Consider the following 26,894-nt stretch of genomic DNA (forward strand, 5'->3'; position numbering starts at 1 on the left):
GGTGAGGTTGGGCGGAGGGCGATTGCATGTACTGTCCTCCCCACTCTAGTCCTCTGAGTGGGGGGGGGGCGGTCCTATTTTTATGGAGAATCATAGTTTGTGAACAAAATTAGTTGAGTCGCCCCACCCCTATTCTTTAATGCCAAATGCAATCTTTACAGAAATTATTAAAAGAGCGAAGATTAATCGTTTGAACTCTACCGCCCCTCCCATTTCCAGACAGAGGTTATGTAATTTCACATTAATTTATAATAATTATTTTAAGAAAGTTAGAATTCAATCGAAATTATTCAGTATAAGAGTCACGATTGAGATGAGTTCTAAACCTAAATAATTATATCATAGTCCCTTTTCCCAACCGTTACTCAATTTGATATTTTGCTAGTTAAATAAATTTGGGACTATAACTCACAATTTATACTTCAATTTTATTGAATATTATTTTTTCGGCGTCGATCCTCAAAGCCAAAATCTAAATATGTGGGTTATCTTATCTTTTCAAGGAAAAAAATTGGTTTTATTTGCAATGTATTAAGGCAGGGGTGGGCAAATTACGGACGGCGGGCCACATGCGGCCCGCCGAAGTGTTTTATGCGGCCTGCCGACGCTTAAAGAAATCAGGTGTTCCCACACATTACACAAATAAAAATGCAAATATATTTATATAAATAATTGTAAATATCTATATATCTAGAAATAGTTGAAACTTCTAATTCTCATCACTTATTATGAAGAGGCTAAAGAAACATTGTCTTTAAACGTCATTCTAAAAAGTTTAAAGTAAACGAAGATTATTCTTAATGGCAATATTTCGAAACATTCAGTCAAAGACAAACACAAGCCAGTATTTATTCAATTCTATCAGAAACTGTGTTGAAAGTGTTGGGTCGGCTTGTACAAGATGGTAAGTGTAACAACTAATGGAGCTCGAGCTTTGACTAAAAAAAAAACAGGCTTTTTAATAAAATAAGGCATTGAATATCAAATATATTGTTGGAATTGATTTCTCAATGATCTTATTATTTGCACAGGGCCAGCCTTAGGCCTAGACATAGTGCTTAGGGTCACCAATTGGTAAGAATCTTGCATTGACTTTTTCCTTCTTATTTTAGAGAAGAAATAGCGTAACTTGTCCTCAATGTTATTGTTGAAGTACAATAGGTTTTTAATAAATTGAATAATTTTACTGTTGTCACTTTTTTACATATTTTTTTTTTAATTTGAGGCCACCAAATTCACTTTGCCAAGGGGCCTTCAATTATCTGCCGGCCATGACTGGCAGTTCCGAGAAGTACTTGAAGATTTGGAAACAAAACATTTCGATGTTCGGTTACAAAGTAGTATCCTCTGGCCTAGAAGAATATGGAATCTCAAGGAAGAAATAGTTAGGTTCATCGAAGGACATTGATTGTGACTTTGTTACTAATATTTCTAATGAAGAGTTGAAGACAGACTTCATGTTTATCATTGGAGACATTGCAATGTTTTGTTTGCAAATGAAATGTATCTGCATCTTAAATCTTTTCAAAGTTATTCCACTTCTTGATGCAGCGAGTGAAACCGAGTCTTATCATTTTCCTAAGCTGAAAGGTGAAACTATTTCTAGTGAAATGGATGAAATTATAAGACTTAATTGGATTCCTTGATTGTGGAATTTGAAGGCAAATTTTAAGACGTCAAGATCTTGGAACTAGTTTTCAATACCATCAGCTCACCATTTAATGCAGAAGCTGATTTAGCTCCAGATGACATACCTCCAAGCAAATTATGACCTGAAAGAGTAATTCCAGTGAGTTCTTCCACAGAAGCTGTATTCCCATACATAAGAAAACTTTGCTGCGAAGCTGTCACATTATTTGGAACCTAATTCATCTGTGAAAACGCTTTATTTCGTTTGTTTGAAAATTTTGAAGTGTTAGAACAGGTCGATGCTCACTGACTGTAATTTGATAGCAGTCGCAAGAACAAAACAACTAGTAAGCTAGTTCTACAGTTACAGAACATCATGCAAGGATGTAAACAGTTAAATGCTTCACATTAAGTACAATTGTACATTTGTGGTGAAATGTTGTGATGTAAAGAGACAATAACAAAATTTAAAAAATTATTCGTAAAATTAGTTCAAGAAATTGCTAACTGTTGTTGTAATTCATCCATTGGGAGTTAAAAAAAAATGAATGCGGCCCGCCAGTCCCCAAACTTTTTTAATGCGGCCCTCAGTAGAAAAAGGTTGCCCACCCCTGTATTAAGGGCTTATAAATTCATATTAGAATACTTTTCAAGTACAACATTATTTGAAAAGTACTTTTTTAATAGTAGGAATAATGAGCCTTTTGTCAGGAGAGTGCGTTTCTTCTGTGAAGAATGCAAGAAATCTTTTTTGGCGTCGGAACCTCACTTATGAATAATGAGCAGTAGATGTCAGGAGAATGCGTTTCTGCAGTGAAGAATGCAAGAAAACTTTTTGGCGTCGGGGACCCACTAGGAAACCTTATAGCGCTGCCCCAGTTGTTTTGTTTTTCGCCGGAGGTTGAGAAATCCTGCTTTTTTTATTCTGATATATATATATATATATATATATTATTATATATATACTAGACATATGTTACCCGCGACCCGCGGGTCTTTATTTGCGCATTACTGTCGATATAGTCACTGAGATTGTTTTGTAAACGAAATAATAATGTAATAAGTAAAGCGAATGTGTCAATGTAAAAATAGTGTGAATGAAGCTATCAAATTAGAATAGCTAATAGGCTTAAATCCATTTGTTCAAATTAAAACATTTGCTTGTAGGCCTACATATATTTGATTAAAATTTGAGATGAATAAACCAAATTTTGTATGTTCATGTGTTACAGTATAAAGTAGATCTTGATGTAGACATAGATCTAAATCTACAATAATCTAAGAGTTAAAAATTGGCTTTTATATAGTTCATTCTGTGTTGCGCATGCGTGACCTTTTTTCATGAATGAATATAGGCCTATCTGAACACGGCTACGCAGCTTTATTTAGCGAACAGCAAACGAATGTATTAAAAATGCTTTAGAAAAACAAATTTGAATGTTAATTTGATTAAAATATGAAATGAATGGACAATAATTAGTATGTTTATGTGTTAAAGCATAAATCTATCTTTGCGAAAAAAAAAATGTATCATCTTAGAGTTCAATAAGAGTTTTAGGCCTAGGCCTAGGAATAGACTCAGTAGAGAGATGTGTTAATCACTGTTAATGTGTAACCATTTGGTAATGTCTAATGAAAGGATGTTCGCCAGACATTACCCGTGGCCTGCGGGTCTAAGTTTGTGTTTACTAATCTAGTGGATTGGATTTAGATGTATGTTAAACTTAACTAATGATCCTTTCAAGTTTTTTCTCTTTCGCTACGAAAATAAAATTAGGTTTGTGAAAATGGGATTACCCGAAGCCGATACATTCATATCTATTAAAAACGAAAAGAGCGATAGCTTTGTTAAATGAATGGGATTATAAAGTGAACAATTAAACGAAATAATTTTTAGTACGCGATTTATGAATGAATTTAGATCTAGGCCTATCTCTTTCGTAGATAAATGTAGCTTTAGAAAACCAAATTTGAATGTTTATTTAATCAAAATATGAAATGAATGGACTTTAATTAATATGTTTATGTGTTAAAGTATAAAACTATCTGTGCAAAGAGAAGCTTTATCATCTTAGAGTTGAATTAGAGTTTTAGATCTAGGGATGGGATTATAAAGTAAACAATAAAACGAATAAATTTTTAGTACGCGATTCATTACGGTATTGTCTAATGAAAGAATGTTCGCCAGGAAATCTGTAATCACAGATGTAAGGAACTAATTTATGTAAAAAATGCTTTTGAAACACAAAATCGAAGGTTAATTTTATTATATAATGAAATCAGTGGATCTTCTTTTGTCTTTTCATGTCAAATTAAAAAACTATCTGCACAAAGTGTATTTCTTAAAATTAGATCTAGGTCTAAATCCTTTCGATCTTTTCTCATGTCATCATTGTAGACATGGCCTAGATCCATAAAATACTATAGCTGTAATAGAGTCGGACCACATTATTTTTTTTTATGGTCTTAAGTTTGTTTTAGGGCTACAATACATATACTACGGTCTAAGTTAGTACCCAAGGAACATTCCTGCCTAGTTTTATCAAGATTGGTCAAGCGGTTTTGATGTCTATAAGTAACATACATCCATACATACCCTCACATTCTACTTTATAATATAGACTAGACATATGTTACCCCCGACCCGCGGGTCTTTATTTGCGCATTACTTTCGATATAGTCACTGAGAGTGTTTTGTAAACAATAAAACGAAATAATAATGTAATAAGTAAAGCGAATGTGTCAATGTAAAAATAGTGTGAATGAAGCTATCAAATCAAAATAGCTAATAGGCTGAAATCCATTTGTTCAAATTAAAACATTTGCTTGTAGGCCTACATATATTTGATTAAAATTTGAGATGAATAAACCAAATTTAGTATGTTCATGTGTTACAGTATAAAGTAGATCTTGATGTAGACATAGATCTAAATCTACAATAATCTAAGAGTTAAAAATTGGCTTTTATATAGTTCATTCTGTGTTGCGCATGCGTGACCTTTTTTCATGAATGAATATAGGCCTATCTCAACACGGCTACGCATCTTTATTTAGCGAACAGCGAACGAATGTATTAAAAATGCTTTAGAAAAACAAATTTGAATGCTAATTTGATTAAAATATGAAATGAATGGACAATACTTAGTATGTTTATGTGTTAAAGCACAAAACTATCTTTGCGAAAAGAAGTTGTATCATCTTAGAGTTCAATAAGAGTTTTAGACCTAGGCCTAGGAATAGACTCAGTAGAGAGATGTGTTAATCACTGTTAATGTGTAACCATTTGGTAATGTCTAATGAAAGGATGTTCGCCAGACAATACCCGCGGCCTGCGGGTCTAAGTTTGTGTTTACTAATCTAGTGGATTGGATTTAGATGTATGTTAAACTTAACTAATGATCCTTTCAAGTTTTTTCTCTTTCGCTACGAAAATAAAATTAGGTTTGTGAAAATGGGATTACCCGAAGCCGATACATTCATATCTATTAAAAACGAAAAGAGCGATAGCTTTGTTAAATGAATGGGATTATAAAGTGAACAATTAAGCGAAATAATTTTTAGTACGCGATTCATGAATGAATATAGATCTAGGCCTATCTCAACCCGGCTTTGCAGCTTTCGTAAACGAATGTAGCTTTAGAAAACCAAATTTGAATGTTTATTTGATCAAAATATGAAATGAATGGACTTCAATTAATATGTTTATTTGTTAAAGTATAAAACTACCTGTGCGAAGAGAAGTTTTATCATCTTATAGTTGAATTAGGGGTTTTAGATCTAGGGATGGGATTATAAAGTGAACAATTAAACGAAATAATTTTTAGTACGCGATTTATGAATGAATTTAGATCTAGGCCTATCTCTTTCGTAGATAAACTCAACTCGGCTTCGCAGCTTTCGTAAACGAAAGTAGCTTTAGAAAACCAAATTTGAATGTTTATTTGATCAAAATATGAAATGAATGGACTTTAATTAATATATTTATGTGTTAAAGTATAAAACTATCTGTGCGAAGAGAAGTTTTATCATCTTAGAGTTGGATTAGAGTTTAGATCTAGGGATGGGATTATAAAGTAAACAATTAAACGAATTAATTTTTAGTACGCGATTCATTACGGTATTGTCTAATGAAAGAATGTTCGTCAGGAAATCTGTAATCACAGATAAAAGGAACTAATTAATGTAAAAAATGCTTTTGAAACACAAAATTGAAGGTTAATTTTATTATATAATGAAATCAATGGATCTTCTTTTGTCTTTTCATGTGTCAAAGTAAAAAACTATCTGCGCAAAGTGTATTTCTTAAAATTAGATCTAGGTCTAAATCCTTTCTATCTTTTCTCATGTCAACATTGTAGACATGGCCTAGATCCATAAAATACTATAGCTGTAATAGAGTCGGACCACATTATTTTTTTTTATGGTCTTAAGTTTGTTTTAGGGCTACAATACATATACTACGGTCTAAGTTAGTACCCAAGGAACATTCCTGCCTAGTTTTATCAAGATTGGTCAAGCGGTTTTGATGTCTATAAGTAACATACATCCATACATACCCTCACATTCTACTTTATAATATAGACTAGACATATGTTACCCCCGACCCGCGGGTCTTTATTTGCGCATTACTTTCGATATAGTCACTGAGAGTGTTTTGTAAACAATAAAACGAAATAATAATGTAATAAGTAAAGCGAATGTGTCAATGTAAAAATAGTGTGAATGAAGCTATCAAATCAAAATAGCTAATAGGCTGAAATCCATTTGTTCAAATTAAAACATTTGCTTGTAGGCCTACATATATTTGATTAAAATTTGAGATGAATAAACCAAATTTAGTATGTTCATGTGTTACAGTATAAAGTAGATCTTGATGTAGACATAGATCTAAATCTACAATAATCTAAGAGTTAAAAATTGGCTTTTATATAGTTCATTCTGTGTTGCGCATGCGTGACCTTTTTTCATGAATGAATATAGGCCTATCTCAACACGGCTACGCATCTTTATTTAGCGAACAGCGAACGAATGTATTAAAAATGCTTTAGAAAAACAAATTTGAATGCTAATTTGATTAAAATATGAAATGAATGGACAATACTTAGTATGTTTATGTGTTAAAGCACAAAACTATCTTTGCGAAAAGAAGTTGTATCATCTTAGAGTTCAATAAGAGTTTTAGACCTAGGCCTAGGAATAGACTCAGTAGAGAGATGTGTTAATCACTGTTAATGTGTAACCATTTGGTAATGTCTAATGAAAGGATGTTCGCCAGACAATACCCGCGGCCTGCGGGTCTAAGTTTGTGTTTACTAATCTAGTGGATTGGATTTAGATGTATGTTAAACTTAACTAATGATCCTTTCAAGTTTTTTCTCTTTCGCTACGAAAATAAAATTAGGTTTGTGAAAATGGGATTACCCGAAGCCGATACATTCATATCTATTAAAAACGAAAAGAGCGATAGCTTTGTTAAATGAATGGGATTATAAAGTGAACAATTAAGCGAAATAATTTTTAGTACGCGATTCATGAATGAATATAGATCTAGGCCTATCTCAACCCGGCTTTGCAGCTTTCGTAAACGAATGTAGCTTTAGAAAACCAAATTTGAATGTTTATTTGATCAAAATATGAAATGAATGGACTTCAATTAATATGTTTATTTGTTAAAGTATAAAACTACCTGTGCGAAGAGAAGTTTTATCATCTTATAGTTGAATTAGGGGTTTTAGATCTAGGGATGGGATTATAAAGTGAACAATTAAACGAAATAATTTTTAGTACGCGATTTATGAATGAATTTAGATCTAGGCCTATCTCTTTCGTAGATAAACTCAACTCGGCTTCGCAGCTTTCGTAAACGAAAGTAGCTTTAGAAAACCAAATTTGAATGTTTATTTGATCAAAATATGAAATGAATGGACTTTAATTAATATATTTATGTGTTAAAGTATAAAACTATCTGTGCGAAGAGAAGTTTTATCATCTTAGAGTTGGATTAGAGTTTAGATCTAGGGATGGGATTATAAAGTAAACAATTAAACGAATTAATTTTTAGTACGCGATTCATTACGGTATTGTCTAATGAAAGAATGTTCGTCAGGAAATCTGTAATCACAGATAAAAGGAACTAATTAATGTAAAAAATGCTTTTGAAACACAAAATTGAAGGTTAATTTTATTATATAATGAAATCAATGGATCTTCTTTTGTCTTTTCATGTGTCAAAGTAAAAAACTATCTGCGCAAAGTGTATTTCTTAAAATTAGATCTAGGTCTAAATCCTTTCTATCTTTTCTCATGTCAACATTGTAGACATGGCCTAGATCCATAAAATACTATAGCTGTAATAGAGTCGGACCACATTATTTTTTTTTATGGTCTTAAGTTTGTTTTAGGGCTACAATACATATACTACGGTCTAAGTTAGTACCCAAGGAACATTCCTGCCTAGTTTTATCAAGATTGGTCAAGCGGTTTTGATGTCTATAAGTAACATACATCCATACATACCCTCACATTCTACTTTATAATATAGACTAGACATATGTTACCCCCGACCCGCGGGTCTTTATTTGCGCATTACTTTCGATATAGTCACTGAGAGTGTTTTGTAAACAATAAAACGAAATAATAATGTAATAAGTAAAGCGAATGTGTCAATGTAAAAATAGTGTGAATGAAGCTATCAAATCAAAATAGCTAATAGGCTGAAATCCATTTGTTCAAATTAAAACATTTGCTTGTAGGCCTACATATATTTGATTAAAATTTGAGATGAATAAACCAAATTTAGTATGTTCATGTGTTACAGTATAAAGTAGATCTTGATGTAGACATAGATCTAAATCTACAATAATCTAAGAGTTAAAAATTGGCTTTTATATAGTTCATTCTGTGTTGCGCATGCGTGACCTTTTTTCATGAATGAATATAGGCCTATCTCAACACGGCTACGCATCTTTATTTAGCGAACAGCGAACGAATGTATTAAAAATGCTTTAGAAAAACAAATTTGAATGCTAATTTGATTAAAATATGAAATGAATGGACAATACTTAGTATGTTTATGTGTTAAAGCACAAAACTATCTTTGCGAAAAGAAGTTGTATCATCTTAGAGTTCAATAAGAGTTTTAGACCTAGGCCTAGGAATAGACTCAGTAGAGAGATGTGTTAATCACTGTTAATGTGTAACCATTTGGTAATGTCTAATGAAAGGATGTTCGCCAGACAATACCCGCGGCCTGCGGGTCTAAGTTTGTGTTTACTAATCTAGTGGATTGGATTTAGATGTATGTTAAACTTAACTAATGATCCTTTCAAGTTTTTTCTCTTTCGCTACGAAAATAAAATTAGGTTTGTGAAAATGGGATTACCCGAAGCCGATACATTCATATCTATTAAAAACGAAAAGAGCGATAGCTTTGTTAAATGAATGGGATTATAAAGTGAACAATTAAGCGAAATAATTTTTAGTACGCGATTCATGAATGAATATAGATCTAGGCCTATCTCAACCCGGCTTTGCAGCTTTCGTAAACGAATGTAGCTTTAGAAAACCAAATTTGAATGTTTATTTGATCAAAATATGAAATGAATGGACTTCAATTAATATGTTTATTTGTTAAAGTATAAAACTACCTGTGCGAAGAGAAGTTTTATCATCTTATAGTTGAATTAGGGGTTTTAGATCTAGGGATGGGATTATAAAGTGAACAATTAAACGAAATAATTTTTAGTACGCGATTTATGAATGAATTTAGATCTAGGCCTATCTCTTTCGTAGATAAACTCAACTCGGCTTCGCAGCTTTCGTAAACGAAAGTAGCTTTAGAAAACCAAATTTGAATGTTTATTTGATCAAAATATGAAATGAATGGACTTTAATTAATATATTTATGTGTTAAAGTATAAAACTATCTGTGCGAAGAGAAGTTTTATCATCTTAGAGTTGGATTAGAGTTTAGATCTAGGGATGGGATTATAAAGTAAACAATTAAACGAATTAATTTTTAGTACGCGATTCATTACGGTATTGTCTAATGAAAGAATGTTCGTCAGGAAATCTGTAATCACAGATAAAAGGAACTAATTAATGTAAAAAATGCTTTTGAAACACAAAATTGAAGGTTAATTTTATTATATAATGAAATCAATGGATCTTCTTTTGTCTTTTCATGTGTCAAAGTAAAAAACTATCTGCGCAAAGTGTATTTCTTAAAATTAGATCTAGGTCTAAATCCTTTCTATCTTTTCTCATGTCAACATTGTAGACATGGCCTAGATCCATAAAATACTATAGCTGTAATAGAGTCGGACAACTTTATTTTTTTTTTTAGGGTCTTAAGTTTGTTTTAGGGCTACAATACATATACTACGGTCTAAGTTGGTACCCAAGGAACATTCCTGCCTAGTTTTATCAAGATTGGTCAAGCGGTTTTGATGTCTATAAGTAACATACATCCATACATACTGTTATGACTTTGCCATGCGCACCGCCATCCAAGATAGTGCAGAAAGAAGGTGCGCACTATCAGTGACCAGACAAGTCGGATGTTGACAGAAGAGACTAACGATTTCCGCCCAAGTCTAGAGCCAATATGGAGATGTTGTACTAAAGGCAGACGTTACTAAGTGTTTGTGATGTCCTCGTGTAAATAAACATCTATGTCCTCGTTGAGTTGCCTCACTTAAGTCATTACAATTGGTTGTCAGAAGTGGGATTATAGGCAACTCAACGAGAGGAGGTAGGATTTACAATGGCAGCTTTGAAACGATTAGACCAACTCTCAGTTAGAGAGCTTAGGAAGGAACTTCGTAACCGATATGAGATAATTGGTGGTACCAAGGAGGTGCTTACAGCTCGTCTCCGGCAAGCCTTGATAGATGAAGACGAAGATCCAGATACCTACTTATTTGAAATTGAACCGGATATTTATGAGCTTATTGGCAAGATAAATGAAGCAATGTGTGAACAAATTAACAGTATGGGGAACAAGGTAGATAAAATGATGTCTCGAATGAAAGAAGGGGTAGACTCGTTGGTAAAGGAGCAGTTGCCTGTAGACTCGTTGTTCAAGAAGTTGCGTGGTCAAGACTGTGGTTGCACAAACAGTGGTGACGGAGACGCTGGGGATTTGAGCGCCGTCTGTGTCTGTGTTGTGGGCAAGTCTTGTGGTTGTGACTTTCCAGACGAGAAACGTGATGGCGATTGCTGTGATGATCTCAACGGGATGTACCGAGTCGAACGGAAGGAGACAAATGAAGTATTTGTTCCTGTTGTACCTGTTACCAGTACCTTAACTGAAGTCTGTTATGTGCCTGAAGCGTTTGTTCCTGTTGTACCTGTTACCAATACCTCAATGAGCCGGACAGATCAAGACAACGTTGGGTCTGCGTTCGAGCCTGTTGCTGTGGACTTTAAAGACCTCTGTCTATCTGTCGGTGCTCACGAGGGAAATTCGAAGCTTGACAACAGCATCCAGAAGTTTAGCATGAACTGTACGTGCGGCGCTTCACACATAGAATTTAGATGCCAAGAAAACCACCAACAGCGCATATGTACTTCTACCATCATCATCGACATTGGCATAGATGAATGTCAATCAAATCACTCTAAATCTGAGCTGTCAAGAGAAAGACATTTTCCACTTGAACCTGAAGAGACCTATCTTCTGGACGTAAGACTGTTGTCTGAGGATGACTTCGGTGCATTGGACTTTGCTTGCAACGTGGCTGCAAGCGAACCTGAAGCTCCCTTGAGAGGCGTCTGTCGGGAAGGTCTGCTGAGACAGCGTGTCCGATCAACGGCTGTGCTGAAGAAAACAGTGCTCGACCCTATCTCTTTGTGTGGCAAACGGCCACGTCATTATCGCAACAACAGCCTGGTCAACTGGAGAAAGAGAAAGCGGCACTGGAAGAAAACAATGCGGATGGCCTCGTGGGGAACACGCTCCCTGCCGCCTGTGGCTCCCACTGATCGACCTCCACCTGAACTGTCAAACCTCAGCTGCAGTGTTTCTTTTCGGGACGAAAAGTGCTAAGACGGGGGCAATGTTATGACTTTGCCATGCGCACCGCCATCCAAGATAATGCAGAAAGAAGGTGCGCACTATCAGTGACCAGACAAGTCGGATGTTGACAGAAGAGACTAACGATTTCCGCCCAAGTCTAGAGCCAATATAAAGATGTTGTACTAAAGGCAGACGTTACTAAGTGTTTGTGATGTCCTCGTGTAAATAAACATCTATGTCCTCGTTGAGTTGCCTCACTTAAGTTATTACAATACATACACCACACATTCTACTTTATAATATAGATATACTAGACATATGTTACCCGCGACCCGCGGGTCTTTATTTGCGCATTACTGTTGATATAGTCACTGAGAGTGTTTTGTAAACAATTAAACGAAATAATAATGTAATAAGTAAAGCAAATGTTCAATATAAAAATAGTGTGAATGAAGCTATCAAATCAAAATAGCTAATAGGCTTAAATCTTTTTTTTTTTTCAAATTAAAACATTTGCTTGTAGGCCTACATATATTTGATTAAAATTTGATATGAATAGACTTAATTTTGTATGTTCATGTGTATAAAGTATAAAGTATATATTGAGGTAGACATAGATCTAAATCTACACTAATCTAGAGTTAAACATTGGCTTTTATAGAGTTCATTCTGTGCTGTGCATGCGTGACCTTTTTTCATGAATGAATATAGGCCTATCTCAACACGGCTACGCAGCTTTAGCGAACAGCGAACGAATGTATTAAAAATGCTTTAGAAAAACAAATTTGAATGTTAATTTGATTAAAATATGAAATGAATGGACAATAATTAGTATGTTTATGTGTTAAAGCATAAAACTATCTTTGCGAAAAGAAGTTTTATCATCTTAGAGTTCAATAAGAGTTTTAGACCTAGGCCTAGGAATAGACTCAGTAGAGAGATGTGTTAATCACTTAATGTGTAACCATTTGGTAATAGTAATGTCTAATGAAAGAATGTTCTGTAGTCACAGATATCAGGAACTAATTTATGTAAAAAATGCTTTTGAATAATCTAGTGGATTGGATTTAGATGTATGTTAAACGTAGCTAATGATCCTTTCACGTTATTTCTCTTTCGCTACGAAAATAAAGTTAGTTTTGCGAAAATGGGTTTACCCCCAAGTCGATACATTCTTATCTATTAAAAACGAAAAAAAAAACGATAGCTTTGTTAAATGAATGGGATTATAAAGTGAACAATTAAACGAAATAATATTTAGTACACGATTCATGAATGAATATAGATCTAGGGCTCTAGGCCTATCTCAACTCGGCTTCGCAGCTTTTGTAAACGAATGCAGTCTATTAAAAATGCTTTAGAAAACCAAATTTGAATGTTTATTTGATCAAAATATGAAATGAATGGACTATAATTAGTATGTTCATGTGTTAAAGTATAAAACTTTATTTTTTTTTAGGGTCTTAAGTTTGTTTTAGGGTACTAAGGTCTAAGCACTGGATACGTTCCCTGCCCAGCGTAACTGTCGAACCATAAGAAGTCCCTCTATACTGTCCATACCGGCGTTTGCAAGGACATCGCTGTTTGTAGTGCGGTCTTGTCACAGTGTGTCCATGATGGAGCGCAAGCCACTTTGGTGAAAGCGCTCAAGTAGTCTGAGTTGTTTTCTGTATAGTGTCCATGTCTTAGATCCATATAAAAGGGTTGAGAGAACCACCGCCTGGTAGACATTGATTTTTGTAGGCAGGCGGAGCGATTTATTCCGCAAAACTCTCTCCTGAAGGCGTCCACTACTCATTCATTCAGTGATCAATCAAACATGACATTTCTTAGACACGTTCCATTCACCACTCGGGTCGTCTCTAGAAACGGTTTAGATTGACAGCTTGAATGCCTCAAGGCGACAAAAGTCGCGAGTTTTCTATTAATACTTTGTATTTAATGTTCGGTATTTTCCCAAAAGGCTCTATCTTTATAAAAGCATTCAATACAGATAGAACACAAGACAGTTTTTTTTTTACAATACTTCTATTCAAGTCAGAACTTCATGGAAGCTGGAGGGTGGGATCTGGAACCTGGACACTGATCTCAAAAACGACTCTAACGATTTTCCTTTTAATTTAACAGTTGATGTATATCGCTGAGACAGAGTTACTGGCTAGTTAGGCACACAAGGAAAACTCCAGTTTGAACGTTATAATTTTTTAAGTAAAAAATAAATAAATTTAAATTTGGCTAGAGACCTACTTAACCCCCTTCATTCTTAACGACTATGGTTCATCTCGTAAAACACGTTTTCATGTGACTGTAGAGCCCGTTTTTGGAGAGACTCTCCCGTCCACTTATATCGCAGGTTAAAGTGGCTTTCACTTTTGATAGTAGAGGAGCCAGCCTTTTTCCTTTGGCACGCTTTTTGAATGGCTAGAGAACAAGACCTAGATCCAACATCGGTCTTGATAGGACTATCGCTTTCGGATTTAAGACTTTATTGATGTGGGACACTTGACATCTTTTTTTTTTATTTATTAATCAAATTACTCCAAACTTTATACGTATACTCCCTATGAATAGCCATAAAAAGAAATGTGATTTAAAATGTTTTCTTATAATGGTTGTCATGGCAACGGCCGCCATATTGGATTATTGTTTATCGTTTTTAAATCGCTAAGGCTTTAAAACTATTTAAGCTATTGCCAAACAAAAATATACAATGTGTAGAACAATCATTCCAGATCATTTTCTATAAATTAGTTTTTAAAATATAGTAAAAACCTTTTTTTTATATAAATTTTTTTCTAACGTTGCTAAAGAAAAACATTTTTTTTCCTTTTTCTAATATTTTATTGCAATAAAGACAAAATATTAATTGAAACTTAGAAATTGTAATATAGAAGTTGTTGTACATAGTGTACATAATAAGCTGGACAAGTTGGATTGATTTCTATGCAGAATTAGTGAGGGAGTAGTTAAAAAAAAGTGAATAAAAATAGTATTTTGAGAAAATATAAAAAAACGAAGAAAAATTGGAAAAGAGACAGATGTAGATACCTTACAAAAAAAATCTAAAAAAATAAGTAATTATTTGCCAATCATGAAAATTATATTTTTATGTCCAGAAATGGTTGGGCTATTTAAATTAGGCTAAAACTGAAAACTGATTTCTAGTTACGATTTATTTAGGTAGGTGCTGTTTTACTACTTCATACCAAGTATTAGAGTTTAGAAAAACCCAGGTTAGTTTCTTTTGCAACTCTATTAGCTAACACCGCATATTATCTCTCCATTAGTATATTTAGATCTATAATCTAATTCTTGTCTAGATCTATATATACAAATCGAATAGATCTAGTAATAGTATAGATTCTATCTTGAGACTAGATTGCCGAGTCTAGCCTATGCTTTGCGTATAGTTAGTTTTTGTTAGAATAAAGTCTAGATACTACTAAAGAATTAAGTTTATTAATTATTAGAATATTAGATATAGACATAGGACTTAGATCTAATAATACTGTCTGTAATACATTTACCATACTCTATACTTGATCTACTAGACTAGAGATGTAGGCCCCTATCTATAGATCTATCTATAATCTAGTTAATCTAGATCTATACAATATGCATTATAATACTTCTACTTATAATGACTTATTTAGTAAGTTAGTACTTAGACTTAGATCTATTATAGTTTATTAATAGATTTAATTTTCAATGCCTAGACCTAATAATAAAATTGCTAATGATGTCTAATGACTGATTACTATTTTTTTATAGTAATAGGCCTACTAGGTCTAGACTCTACTTAAATCTAGTCTAAAATAATGACTGTCTAAGACTCTAGATGATTGAGACTTTCACATAGAGGTGTTGTTAATAATACGGCATGTCCGCTGAAAGTAAGCTGTATACATATATAAAGTGCTTTTTTTTGTAAAAAAAAAATAGTTGCCGGTACTCAGTGATAGATTGCCTAACTTTCAACTAATAATAAATTAACAATTAACGTTGAAATACAAGTAGAGTAATAATTTTTTCCAACATTAAAAAAAAGGTGCCGGTACTTCGTACCGGTGCGTACCGTCACAAAAATATATGTATATCTCAATCTTCTTTCATTTAATTATTTGCGGGTTTTTGCTACTTAATACATTGATACCGGATCTATTTAAATAGGGCCTAAGTATACAAGCAGGATTTCGTGCATTGGATAAATTTATTTTTTAAATACAAAGTTTTATGGAAGAGGCAATATATTAGTTGTTTGAAGTTTGTAACTTCTTAAATTCAAGCTAAAAATATCGAAGCCTACATTTTTACACTCATTTCTAAACAATTAGAAGAGATGGACTGACACAGTATACCTTGCGTACATTTGCAAAAACACAAACTCTCTTTGTAATCTTATCAGTTAGACTTTCAAAACTATTAAAAATAAAAATAAAAACTTAGTGATTACTTTTACTGTATAATTCTATTTATTATTCCTTTTTAGAATTAGTATATAAACACAAATTTGCCATATGACTTTGTCTAACAGAAAAAAATGAAACTTACGTCTATTTATACAGTTATTTTTAGTTAGCTAGTAATATAAAATATTGTAATGACCATGTTCTGTAGTGACTCTATGGTTGCGCACCAGCGCACGAGGATGGACTAAATGAACGGGAAGAGAGGAAGAGGAAGTGCGAGGAGATTGGAACGGTTCTTGTTTTAGTTCTTTAATCAAGAGTTGGTCTAGTTGTTTCATAATAGGGGAAGCCATTACTAACTTACCTCCCGTTCGTTGAGTCGCCTATAATCCCACTTCTGACACCAATGTTACAACATTTAAAGGAGGCAACTCAACGAGACAAAGACGTTTATTTACACGGAGACATGACAAAAACAAAGGGGCATCTACCTTGAGCACAGCATCTCCTTGGGCGGAAATCTTTTCTCTCATGTCAACATCCGACTTGTTTAGTCACAGATAGTGCGCACCTTCCTTCTGCACTATCTTGGATGGCGGTGCGCATGGCAAAGTCATAACAACATATTGAAATAACACGTACATTCATCATAATGCAGCCATGTGATTTTTCGTTTATGAACATAGCATTATTTAGGACCAATATTTTACAAAGGCTGCTGGGAGAAATCAGGTATACGCATTAGGAGAAAACGACTTCCCTTTACTCAAGAAAAACTTAAGAAACTAGAACAGACACAAAATAGACAGTGACATTCATAACAAACTAATATTGAAAATTGATTAGAGTAAAACCTTTTTAACTAATCGTTTAAAGTTTAAAATCACTACAATTTCTTTCCACAATTATTTTGTGTTTGAAATTGTGTATTGGAAAATGCCGGGTACTTGAAATAAGCTAGTCCTAAAAAAACAACACAGATCTTGGGTAAAATACTCATTAAATAAAGTACTGTAAATGTGTAGTTTCACGCGCTGGTTTCAGGTCTTTTCTTTTTATAGCCTCTATCGGGTTTGATCCCAACTACCCGTATTTTTGTGCAGATTTTTTTTCACTATCAGGCACACTTAAAATTTTAGCATAATAATGTCAGTTTAATGGGCTATGTTGGACTAGTCCGTTTCGTTTCTTTGATTAAAATGTTGAATCACAAATTGGGCCGTTATTGGCTTTTTTCCTTATATATCTTTGCATTTTTCAGTTCTCTTTTTAAATTGTACATTTCCTCTAGATCTAGAGCTACATTGTACATTTCCTCTAGATCTAGAGCTACATTGTACATTTCCTCTAGATCTAGAGCTACATTGTACATTTCCTCTAAATCTAGAGCTACATTGTACATTTCCTCTAGATCTAGAGCTACATTGTACATTTCCTCTAAAACCAAATTGATACTTCTTTTTATATAGGAAACAAAATATAAAAATAAATGTCTGTCTGTGGCATTTTACGTCACAGGTGACGTACTTCTCCTTTTGAAACTTCTTGTATTACTAGAAAGGCCAATCCTTGATACACAGATGTGTCCACAGGTTGGGCATCTGTTATCACTAGGCGCAAAAACCACAAACTTTTTATCAGACCTTTATGTATTTTTTTTTTTGGTATTTCCCTAAAAAGCCGCAGTCTACATATAAAGCTTTTAAAAAGATAGCATGAATTTGTATTTTTAAAACAGTTCCCCCCCCCAGTCTACTTATTTTGAATATGCCTTACGTCATTTCCACGTCCTATTTTCAATACACTCAAAAACTCTGCATGAAATTTTTCTTACAAATCGTACAAAAAAAAAAGATCTAGATCTAATCCAAATAAATAAACTTTTTATTGTTTGTAAGTAGCTCTTTAATGCCTGACCTTTTTTACTACGCAGATATGAAGAATGAATTTATGTAAAAATGAATTTGAAACACAAATTTGATGGTTAATTTTATTCAATAAAGAAATCAATGGACTATGTTGTGTATTTTCGTGTGTCAGAGTAAAAATCTATCTGCGCAAAGTGTAGTTCTTAAAATTAGATCTAGATCTAAAGCCTTTCGATCTTTCCATGTAAATATGGTAAACATAGCCTAGATCGATGAAGTTATAATGCTTTCATAGAGTTTCTCAACTTTGAGGGTCTTAAGTTAGTTTTAGGGCTACAATACATACATTACGGTCTAAGTTAGTACCCAGGGAACATTTCTGCCAAGTTTTATCAAGATTGGTCAAACGGTTTTGATTTCTATTCGTAACATTCATACATAGATACATACATACGCCTTACTTTCTACTTTATAATATAGACTAGCCATATGTTACCTGCAGGCCGCGGGTCTTAATTTGTCTTAATATAGTCACTAAGAGTGCTTTGTAAACAATTAAACAAAATAATAATTTTATAACTAAAGCGAATGAGGAATGCGTGAATGTAAAAATAGTATTGTTATGAATCTCACTATCCAGGCTCTCTGCAAACTGCACCATACACCACCAACTTAAAGAACTTGACAACTCAGGGCTCCAAAGTAACGTAACACTTTAATAGTTGAATAAATAACAGCCAATACTGTACAATTGGCAACACGTACACTGTACAAATATCTCTCCGATAACACCGTTCCGCCGTATCAATTCTTGCACTGGCCTCTCCGTCTCGTTCCGGGCTTGCACTGAGTTCAACAGTTCAGGACTGACTTCACACACTAGGCTCGTTGTGTCGGACTCGATCGCAGACCAAGATCAAGACGCCAGTCGTCTCAACTGTACTTGACAGTACTCCGCACTGAACCGTCGTTATGCTCCGTACAGAACCACACCGCTGAACTGTGCTGTAGTCGACCGGACTCTAGTAAACCGGGCTCTGAACCCCTGCCGTGAACCGTCTTGACTGCGACACCTCCGCTCTTATATAGGGTCCCTACTGGCCTTCTCGAACCGGACAGAACGCCGCTCGACGTTTCTAGGTGGTCAGATGACTACAGCTCTCGTGACGCTCCTGAGCTCTGTTCACGACGTCGATCCTTCCCGGACCGCCGTCGATCCTTCCCGAACCGCCATGTTGACACTCGTCTCGGCTGACCGTCGTAACTCGTCACGGTTGACCGCTCGTCTAGCGCTGGCCTGGGGCGATTTGCGTCGGCTGACTACACTCACACCACTACCCCCATCTGTGCCACCACCAGGTTTATAACAGTATGAAGACTTAAATCCATTTTTAGCGGCCCCCGAAAGGGGAAAAGACGCTATTAGTTTTGTGCGAAATGTCAGTCCGTCTGTCCGTCCGTCCCGTTTAGATCTCGTAAACTACAAAAGATATTGAAAATCCGACATCACAATATTTTAGAGACCATTCAAAGTTCTGATGCAACGGCTACTTTTTTTTTTCCTGAAAGCGAAAAATCTAATTTTTTAAATCAGTTATGCAAGCAGTTTTTTAAAGAGAAAAAGCTAATTAGTATGCATTATAAGTTTGACCTAATTTAAAACGAATAGTAATCTTATAAATTTCATTTTCTTGTACAATTTTCCTGTATTGAGAATTATAAGAATTGAAAAAAAGATACAGCCTTTTCAAAACAATTACATTATGTAAAGACCAGGAGAGGCTCGGTAAAGCTTAGCTTCCGAACCGAGAGTCCCGGGTTCAAATCCTGGTAAAGACTGGGATTTTCAACTTCGGAATCTTCAAATAAAAGATACAGCCTTTTCAAAACAATTACATTATGTAAAGACCAGGAGAGACTCGGTAAAGCTTAGTTTCCGAACCGAGGGTCCCGGATTCGAATCATATCTAGATCCTTTCAATTATACATGGTAAACATAGCCTAGATCGATGAAATTATAATACTTTCTTAAGTTTATTTTAGGGCTACATACACAATACATACACTACGGTCCCAGTTAGTACCCAGGGAACATTTATGCGCAGTTTTATCAAGATTGGTCAAACGGTTTTGATTTCTATTCGTAACATACATACATGCATATATACATACCCCTTAATTTCATATTATAGTATAAGATATATATAAGTTCTGATTCCGCTAGTGGCTGTGTGTGGCAAAGGGAGCTGCGTAGCCACGAGAAATACTGTATTCAACATTAATCTACGTATTCGAAGACAACTCTTTTTATGATTAATTTTAGAAAACTCGTGATTTGTAAATGAGTGAATCAAACGATAATAAGTTGTCATTTGTGAATGTTCCAATCAACATTGAACTTGTATTTGATCTCTATGTCAATCAACAGATAACTTACATTTTGTGTATGTGTCATCTGAGGATGCCATGGGAGGTAAATCCTATCACTGTATGGTAAGCAATAAACTGATGAGAATGTCAGTGATCGGACCTCCTAACTACATCATACCTACAGGAAGTAAGTAGTGGAAAGGAAAGAGACTCATGTCTGACAATAACAAATTCTATCCTGCAACCATTATAGTTTCGTTCCTATTGAGTGTAAAATGTTTTGTGTCTAGTTATTTTTCTAGGAGTAATACTAAGGTAGACATGAATAAATTAAGTCAAACTAAATTGGCTTGGACTAAAATAATTATCTTATCTTATAACTTTAATTTTTGTTTTTAAAATCTAACTAAATAGAAGTGACGTATGTTTATTTGGTACTCTAACTTATCATTTGGTGGACGATGTATTGAAGCCTAGGGTGTCAGGTCACTTACATTCCTGATAATTTAATCCATTGCCATTTAATACGTAATAAGGTCAAACCTTTCTGATTGACCACAAGATATGTAAATTACTATTTCATGGCCCTAGCATTTTGAAAGCGTAAAAAAGTTATGAGACTCTTTAAGGAAAATCGCGAAGAAATATCTTGAATTGATTCTACAAACACCAGAGTGTAAAAATAATTACAGTGAGTTGTGGTTTAGTCATTTTGTTATGCGTTGTTGTTTTGTTTTGCACTTGAAGTACCAGAATAGGTAGAACCACACATTTACGCAAAATTACATTCTAGGCTAAAAGTCTGTTTTGTTACAAAATTATTGAAACTCATTTGTAAAGAGTTCATGGACTTTAAACATATTATTTCGTCAAAGATACATTGACTTTGAATAATGTATATTTCCCTACATCAAAGACCTGTGCGACATTCTCTACATCAAAGACCTGTGCGACATTCTCTACATCAAAGACCTGTGCGACATTCTCTACATCAAAGACCTGTGCGAAATTCAATACATCAAAGACCTGTGCGAAATTCAATACATCAAAGACCTGTGCGAAATTCAATACATCAAAGACCTGTGCGACATTCTCTACATCAAAGACCTGTGCGACATTCTCTACATCAAAGACCTGTGCGACATTCTCTACATCAAAGACCTGTGCGACATTCTCTACATCAAAGACCTGGGCGAAATTCAATACATCAAAGACCTGTGCGACATTCTCTACATCAAAGACCTGTGCGACATTCTCTACATCAAAGACCTGTGCGACATTCTCTACATCAAAGACCTGTGCGACATTCTCTACATCAAAGACCTGGGCGAAATTCAATACATCAAAGACCTGTGCGACATTCTCTACATCAAAGACCTGTGCGACATTCTCTACATCAAAGACCTGTGCGACACTGCCTACATCAAAGACCTGTGCGACATTCTCTACATCAAAGACCTGTGCGACATTCTCTACATCAAAGACCTGTGCGACATTGCCTACATCAAAGACCTGTGCGACATTGCCTACATCAAAGACCTGTGCGACATTCTCTACATCAAAGACCTGTGCGACATTCTCTACATCAAAGACCTGTGCGACATTCTCTACATCAAAGACCTGTGCGACATTCTCTACATCAAAGACCTGTGCGACACTGCCTACATCAAAGACCTGTGCGACATTCTCTACATCAAAGACCTGTGCGACATTCTCTACATCAAAGACCTGTGCGACATTGCCTACATTAAAGACCCGGGCGACATTCCCCCACATAACAGACCTTGGCGACATTCCCCACACCATAGACCTGGGTGAAATGACCTTTTTTTCTGTTAGGAACACGTTAAGGTCAGAATATCTAGATAAAGTTGATCGTATTCCAGAAGTAGCGCTAGATTTATGTTCGAACCAGCTTTATGCTGTTGACAATTTGTCTGTTATTTTACATCCATTTTAGTTGCTTTCCCTTTTTGTTCTACTTAGCGCAAGCAACATTGTCTACAATGACAAAAGTCTGGCCAACATCGAAGTTTGACGACACAGGACTGCTTGGTGCTGACTGGAAAATCAAGTGTATATTTGCAGGAAAGTAAGTCTATGGAACTAGTCATTAAGAAAAAATCAAGTGTATATTTGCAGGAAAGTAAGTCTATGGAACTAGTCATTAAGAAAAAATAAAGTGTATATTTGCAGGAAAGTAAGTCTATGGAACTAGTCATTAAGAAAAAATCAAGTGTATATTTGCAGGAAAGTAAGTCTATGGAACTAGTCATTAAGAAAAAATAAAGTGTATATTTGCAGGAAAGTAAGTCTATGGAACTAGTCATTAAGAAAAAATAAAGTGTATATTTGCAGGAAAGTAAGTCTATGGAACTATTCATTTAGACAAAATAAAGAACACACTATTTGGTGACTGAGCCTGGCTCGTTTAATCATTTTTCGTAGAAAGGTAATATATACCTGAACTCATTTTGGAAACATTTGTGTAGTTACGAAAATGAGCGTAGTCCCAAAAAAAATGTCTTCTATTTTCTGCTAGCTCAAAATGTTATTCTACAATTCAATAGAAAATCTTTGATGTGAACCTACAGTCTAGAAAAAACAAACACGTTGAATTGTCTTTCATTGTAACTGTTGCTGTCAACAGGCCCGCGAGTATTGGCTTGAAATAAAAGTCTTGTCAGTGTCACTTTTTAAATGGTAACGTTCAGACAGTGAAAGGGAAAGTGAAGCAAAACTGTCATTATACTCCGTATGTATTAAGTAGGAAACGTCGTTGGTCCCTCTAACATGAACAGATACTAAAAAAACTTCTTTGGTCCCTCTAACATGAACAGATACTAAAAAAACTTCTTTGGTCTCTCTAACATGAACAGATACTAAAAAAATTCTTTGGTCCCTCTAACATGAACAGATACTAAAAAAATTCTTTGGTCTCTCTAACATGAACAGATACTAAAAAAACTTCTTTGGTCCCTCTAACATGAACAGATACTAAAAAAAACTTCTTTGGTCTCATCTAACATGAACAGATACTAAAAAAACTTCTTTGGTCCCTCTAACATGAACAGATACTAAAAAAAAACTTCTTTGGTCTCATCTAACATGAACAGATACTAAAAAATTTCGTTGGTCACATCTAACATGAACAGATACTAAAAAAACTTATTTGGTCTCATCTAACATGAACAGATACTAAAAAAACTTCTTTGGTCTCATCTAACATGAACAGATGCTAAAAAAACTTCTTTGGTCTCATCTAACATGAACAGATGCTAAAAAAACTTCTTTGGTCTCATCTAACATGAACAGATACTAAAAAAACTTCTTTGGTCTCATCTAACATGAACAGATACTAAAAAAATTTCGTTGGTCACATCTAACATGAACAGATACTAAAAAAATTTCGTTGGTCACATCTAACATGAACAGATACTAAAAAAATTTCGTTGGTCACATCTAACATGAACAGATACTAAAAAAAACTTCTTTGGTCTCATCTAACATGAACAGATACTAAATCTCTAAGTTACAGGCTATAGCTGGGATTTCGATACTAAATAAAATGCCGCACTTTTCTCTGATAGACTTGAAATCATTGCCTTAAGTCGTCTAAAGAAGGATTCATCACATCTATTTTCGGACGTATTGAAGTCTAAATATAAATGTACAATTTATTTTAAAGTTTGGATTTCCATTGTAATAATTGAGTATCGAAATAAAATAGTACATTGCATAAGTTTGTGTTACATCTCGACTAAATCTGAAGCCGCTTGTAACTAGTGTCTCTCTTTTAGGTCAGTTAAAGCAAGTTGGCGCTTATGCTGGTCTCCATTGCGTTATTTGGTACCTCTCTTACGTCGGCCTTCTTTCAGCTCACCAAAGAAAAATACCTTTGCCGTGTGTTTGTCCCCCATACGGGATACGTCCCCTACCCAGAAAAACTGTCGAACAGAGTAGTCCCTCTAATACTGTCCATACAGGTATTCGCCAGAACATCGCTGTTTGAAGTGCGGTCTTGCCAAGTTTTGTCCATTACGCAGCGCAAACAACTTTCTGTACAGACGGACCACAAAAAATTATTTGCGATTTTTCCACTTTCGGGGACCACTAAACGGGTGTTCACAATTAAAGTGTTATAGCGGAATTCATATATATTCGTCGCTTTCAATTTGTGTTTTAACAATGTCTGAAAGAAGAAAGATCTTCCAAACTCTCACTTTTTTCTCTACCTTTATTTTATTTTCGAACTTGGAAATAAATACGAGCATTAAACATTTGCTTGTTTTGAAGAAGTGCCACTCTTACAAGCACTGGACTAGATGGATTTAATAGGGAAGAAAATATAAAATATGCCGAGGTCTGTTTATGGTTATTGTGTTTTGCGTGATTTATAAATTGTTGACACTTTTAGTACAGAGAGCCGGTACATAGCTTTTACTTTGCTGAATAGAGTTAATAAGAGCCCACAAATGTTTAATTACGCCTATTGATTCATGAAAAGTTGTTAATTGCAAAGAAATATTGTAGTGTACTGATGTAAGTCAGTGACGTAAGTGGCCTCAATTTTTTAAATCTTTTGTTGTTGCTGTAAGCCTAGTGACGTAGGTGATGTCAAGTTTTTTTTTCATTGACGTCATTCGAAGCCCTTTCATTCCCTAACTCTGTGTAGCTTCAATGAAGTCTACGTTAGCAACACATGTTTACAACAAAAGAAAGGTCGACCTCGAGGTTTTGTAATGTGGCCAATGAGTTGAGAATTGTTTTCGAAATAAAATTTACAAGTATATAAATATAAAATATTATATGTTTAAATATATAGACATACATAATCGTTCTCATCTCTTAAATGATTTCCACTACTTCCACCACACCTTGGCATTTGATCATTACGTCATGCGCAGGGTAAAATTATAATATCCCCCACATCCAACAGAAGCGCTATAGCTAAGTACACACCCAGATTTACAATATATTATAACATTTCTCATCAAGAATGTAAAATATAAGGGAAAACACTATAAACGCATGAATAACATGTCAAAAAATCTCGAAAAGCATTCTACAGAATCCAATTTTTATATTAGATGAAATGAGGGCTTAAAGTCTAACCCTAACAGCACAATTAAACAATGAATAAGAAAAAATATTTAATTGGGGATGAAGTGACTAAGGATGAAATGACCGGTCACCAGCTTACAAGAATAGCTCGCTTAAGAGTATAGGATATACACAACATAAGACAATGTATAAGATTTGCAATACAAACTCAAACGACATACCTTTAACATATTTTTTTATTATTATTTAAAAGGAATAGTCTATAATTGTCAAGAATTAAGATTACCAAATGTAACTATCTCGTACACAGTAACCTGCAACACTAATCACTCTGTTAAATTTCTCACAAATTCTAAAAGGAAATGTGCATTTCGAGACAGAGTAAACACAGTACTTTTGATAGTAATAGCAGGAGATGAAAAATCAAAACCCTTGATCCAGACCTATATATAACATTCTGTAAAATATTTGCACCAAAAAACAAAACGCTATGTAATGTGACACCCCTGATGGATGCACGCAGTCTCCGCACCTCTGTATACATCTGTATAGCATCAGGCAACAAAGATATTTGACACTTGATGTGTATTACTAGCTCATTCGTAACACTGCGAAAACTCTAGTTTGACCGTTTTAATTTTGCAATACATAAAAAGTAATTAATTTAAATTTGGCTAGATAACTAGAGAATATTCATCTTCAAACGGCCTATACGTTTTTCCGCATTAGGGCATTATATTATTCATGAGTTTAATAAATTAATGTTCAGGAAAGTTTTACGCACCGTCTTCAAAGTCTAGATCTATCATTAAAATATTATAAAGTCGAGTAGATTTAGACATTCGCTTCACCAAGATTGTTTCCTGAGGGGGGGAATGGGGGAAAAATTCAATTTTTTAAATCTAAAATTCATTCATTATAAGTGAAAAATAATCACCTTATAAGTTGTTTAAAGGAGGTATTATCTTTTTAAAGCTGTATTCATATAGTTGTCAAAGTTTTCAAATTAAGTTTTAATTTTTTTGTACTGCATTTTATCATTTTTACAATGCTTATATCAGCTCACTCTGTCTGTCTGTCTGTCTGTCTAGTAAAACGTTTGTACACGTTATTTCTCCGACACCCAGTCTCGGATCAAGTTGAAATTTTGCACAATTATTTCCCTTTATTTGTCGCCGCATTAAAGTACGCTTGAAACAAACCCTAGATAACTACACCTGACTGTACTTCACTAGCACAGTGATTGATATGTCAGCTTGAGCCATGAGTTCAAATTCAGGCTCCCCCCCCCCCCCAACCTATTTTTATAAATGCTTATAAAAAAGAATTATGATACAATTCACCCAGATCTTCATTTCTTTCTCCTCCCCCCAATGTCCCCAACTGATCCAGAGAAGTGATAGGATCATAGCGTATTGAGAAATCTACAAGTATGAAATAGCGCTAAACAAAAACAAAAGGTCAAAATATTTCTAATCGCACAGATTTATTGTATTTGGTCTAGGTCTGTTACGAATTTAATTACATGACTGATCC

The 26,894-nt window shown here is 34.5% G+C and overlaps 1 protein-coding gene across 3 annotated transcripts in view; it reads left to right on the forward strand.

Moving 5' to 3' along the window:
* The window catches only part of LOC106071377 (neuroglian-like), a 232,569-nt gene that overhangs the window by 45,112 nt on the left and 160,563 nt on the right, over positions 1–26,894 (forward strand). For all 3 annotated transcript variants that reach the window (XM_056024540.1, XM_056024541.1, XM_056024542.1), the window contains exons 5-6: positions 20,353–20,481; positions 22,281–22,386. In XM_056024540.1, coding sequence (XP_055880515.1) covers positions 20,353–20,481; positions 22,281–22,386 — 235 coding nt within the window. The remainder of the gene's footprint in view (positions 1–20,352; positions 20,482–22,280; positions 22,387–26,894) is intronic.

This window comes from Biomphalaria glabrata, chromosome 3, assembly GCF_947242115.1.
Source record: "Biomphalaria glabrata chromosome 3, xgBioGlab47.1, whole genome shotgun sequence".
In the NCBI taxonomy this organism is placed as follows: Eukaryota; Metazoa; Mollusca; class Gastropoda; family Planorbidae; genus Biomphalaria; species Biomphalaria glabrata.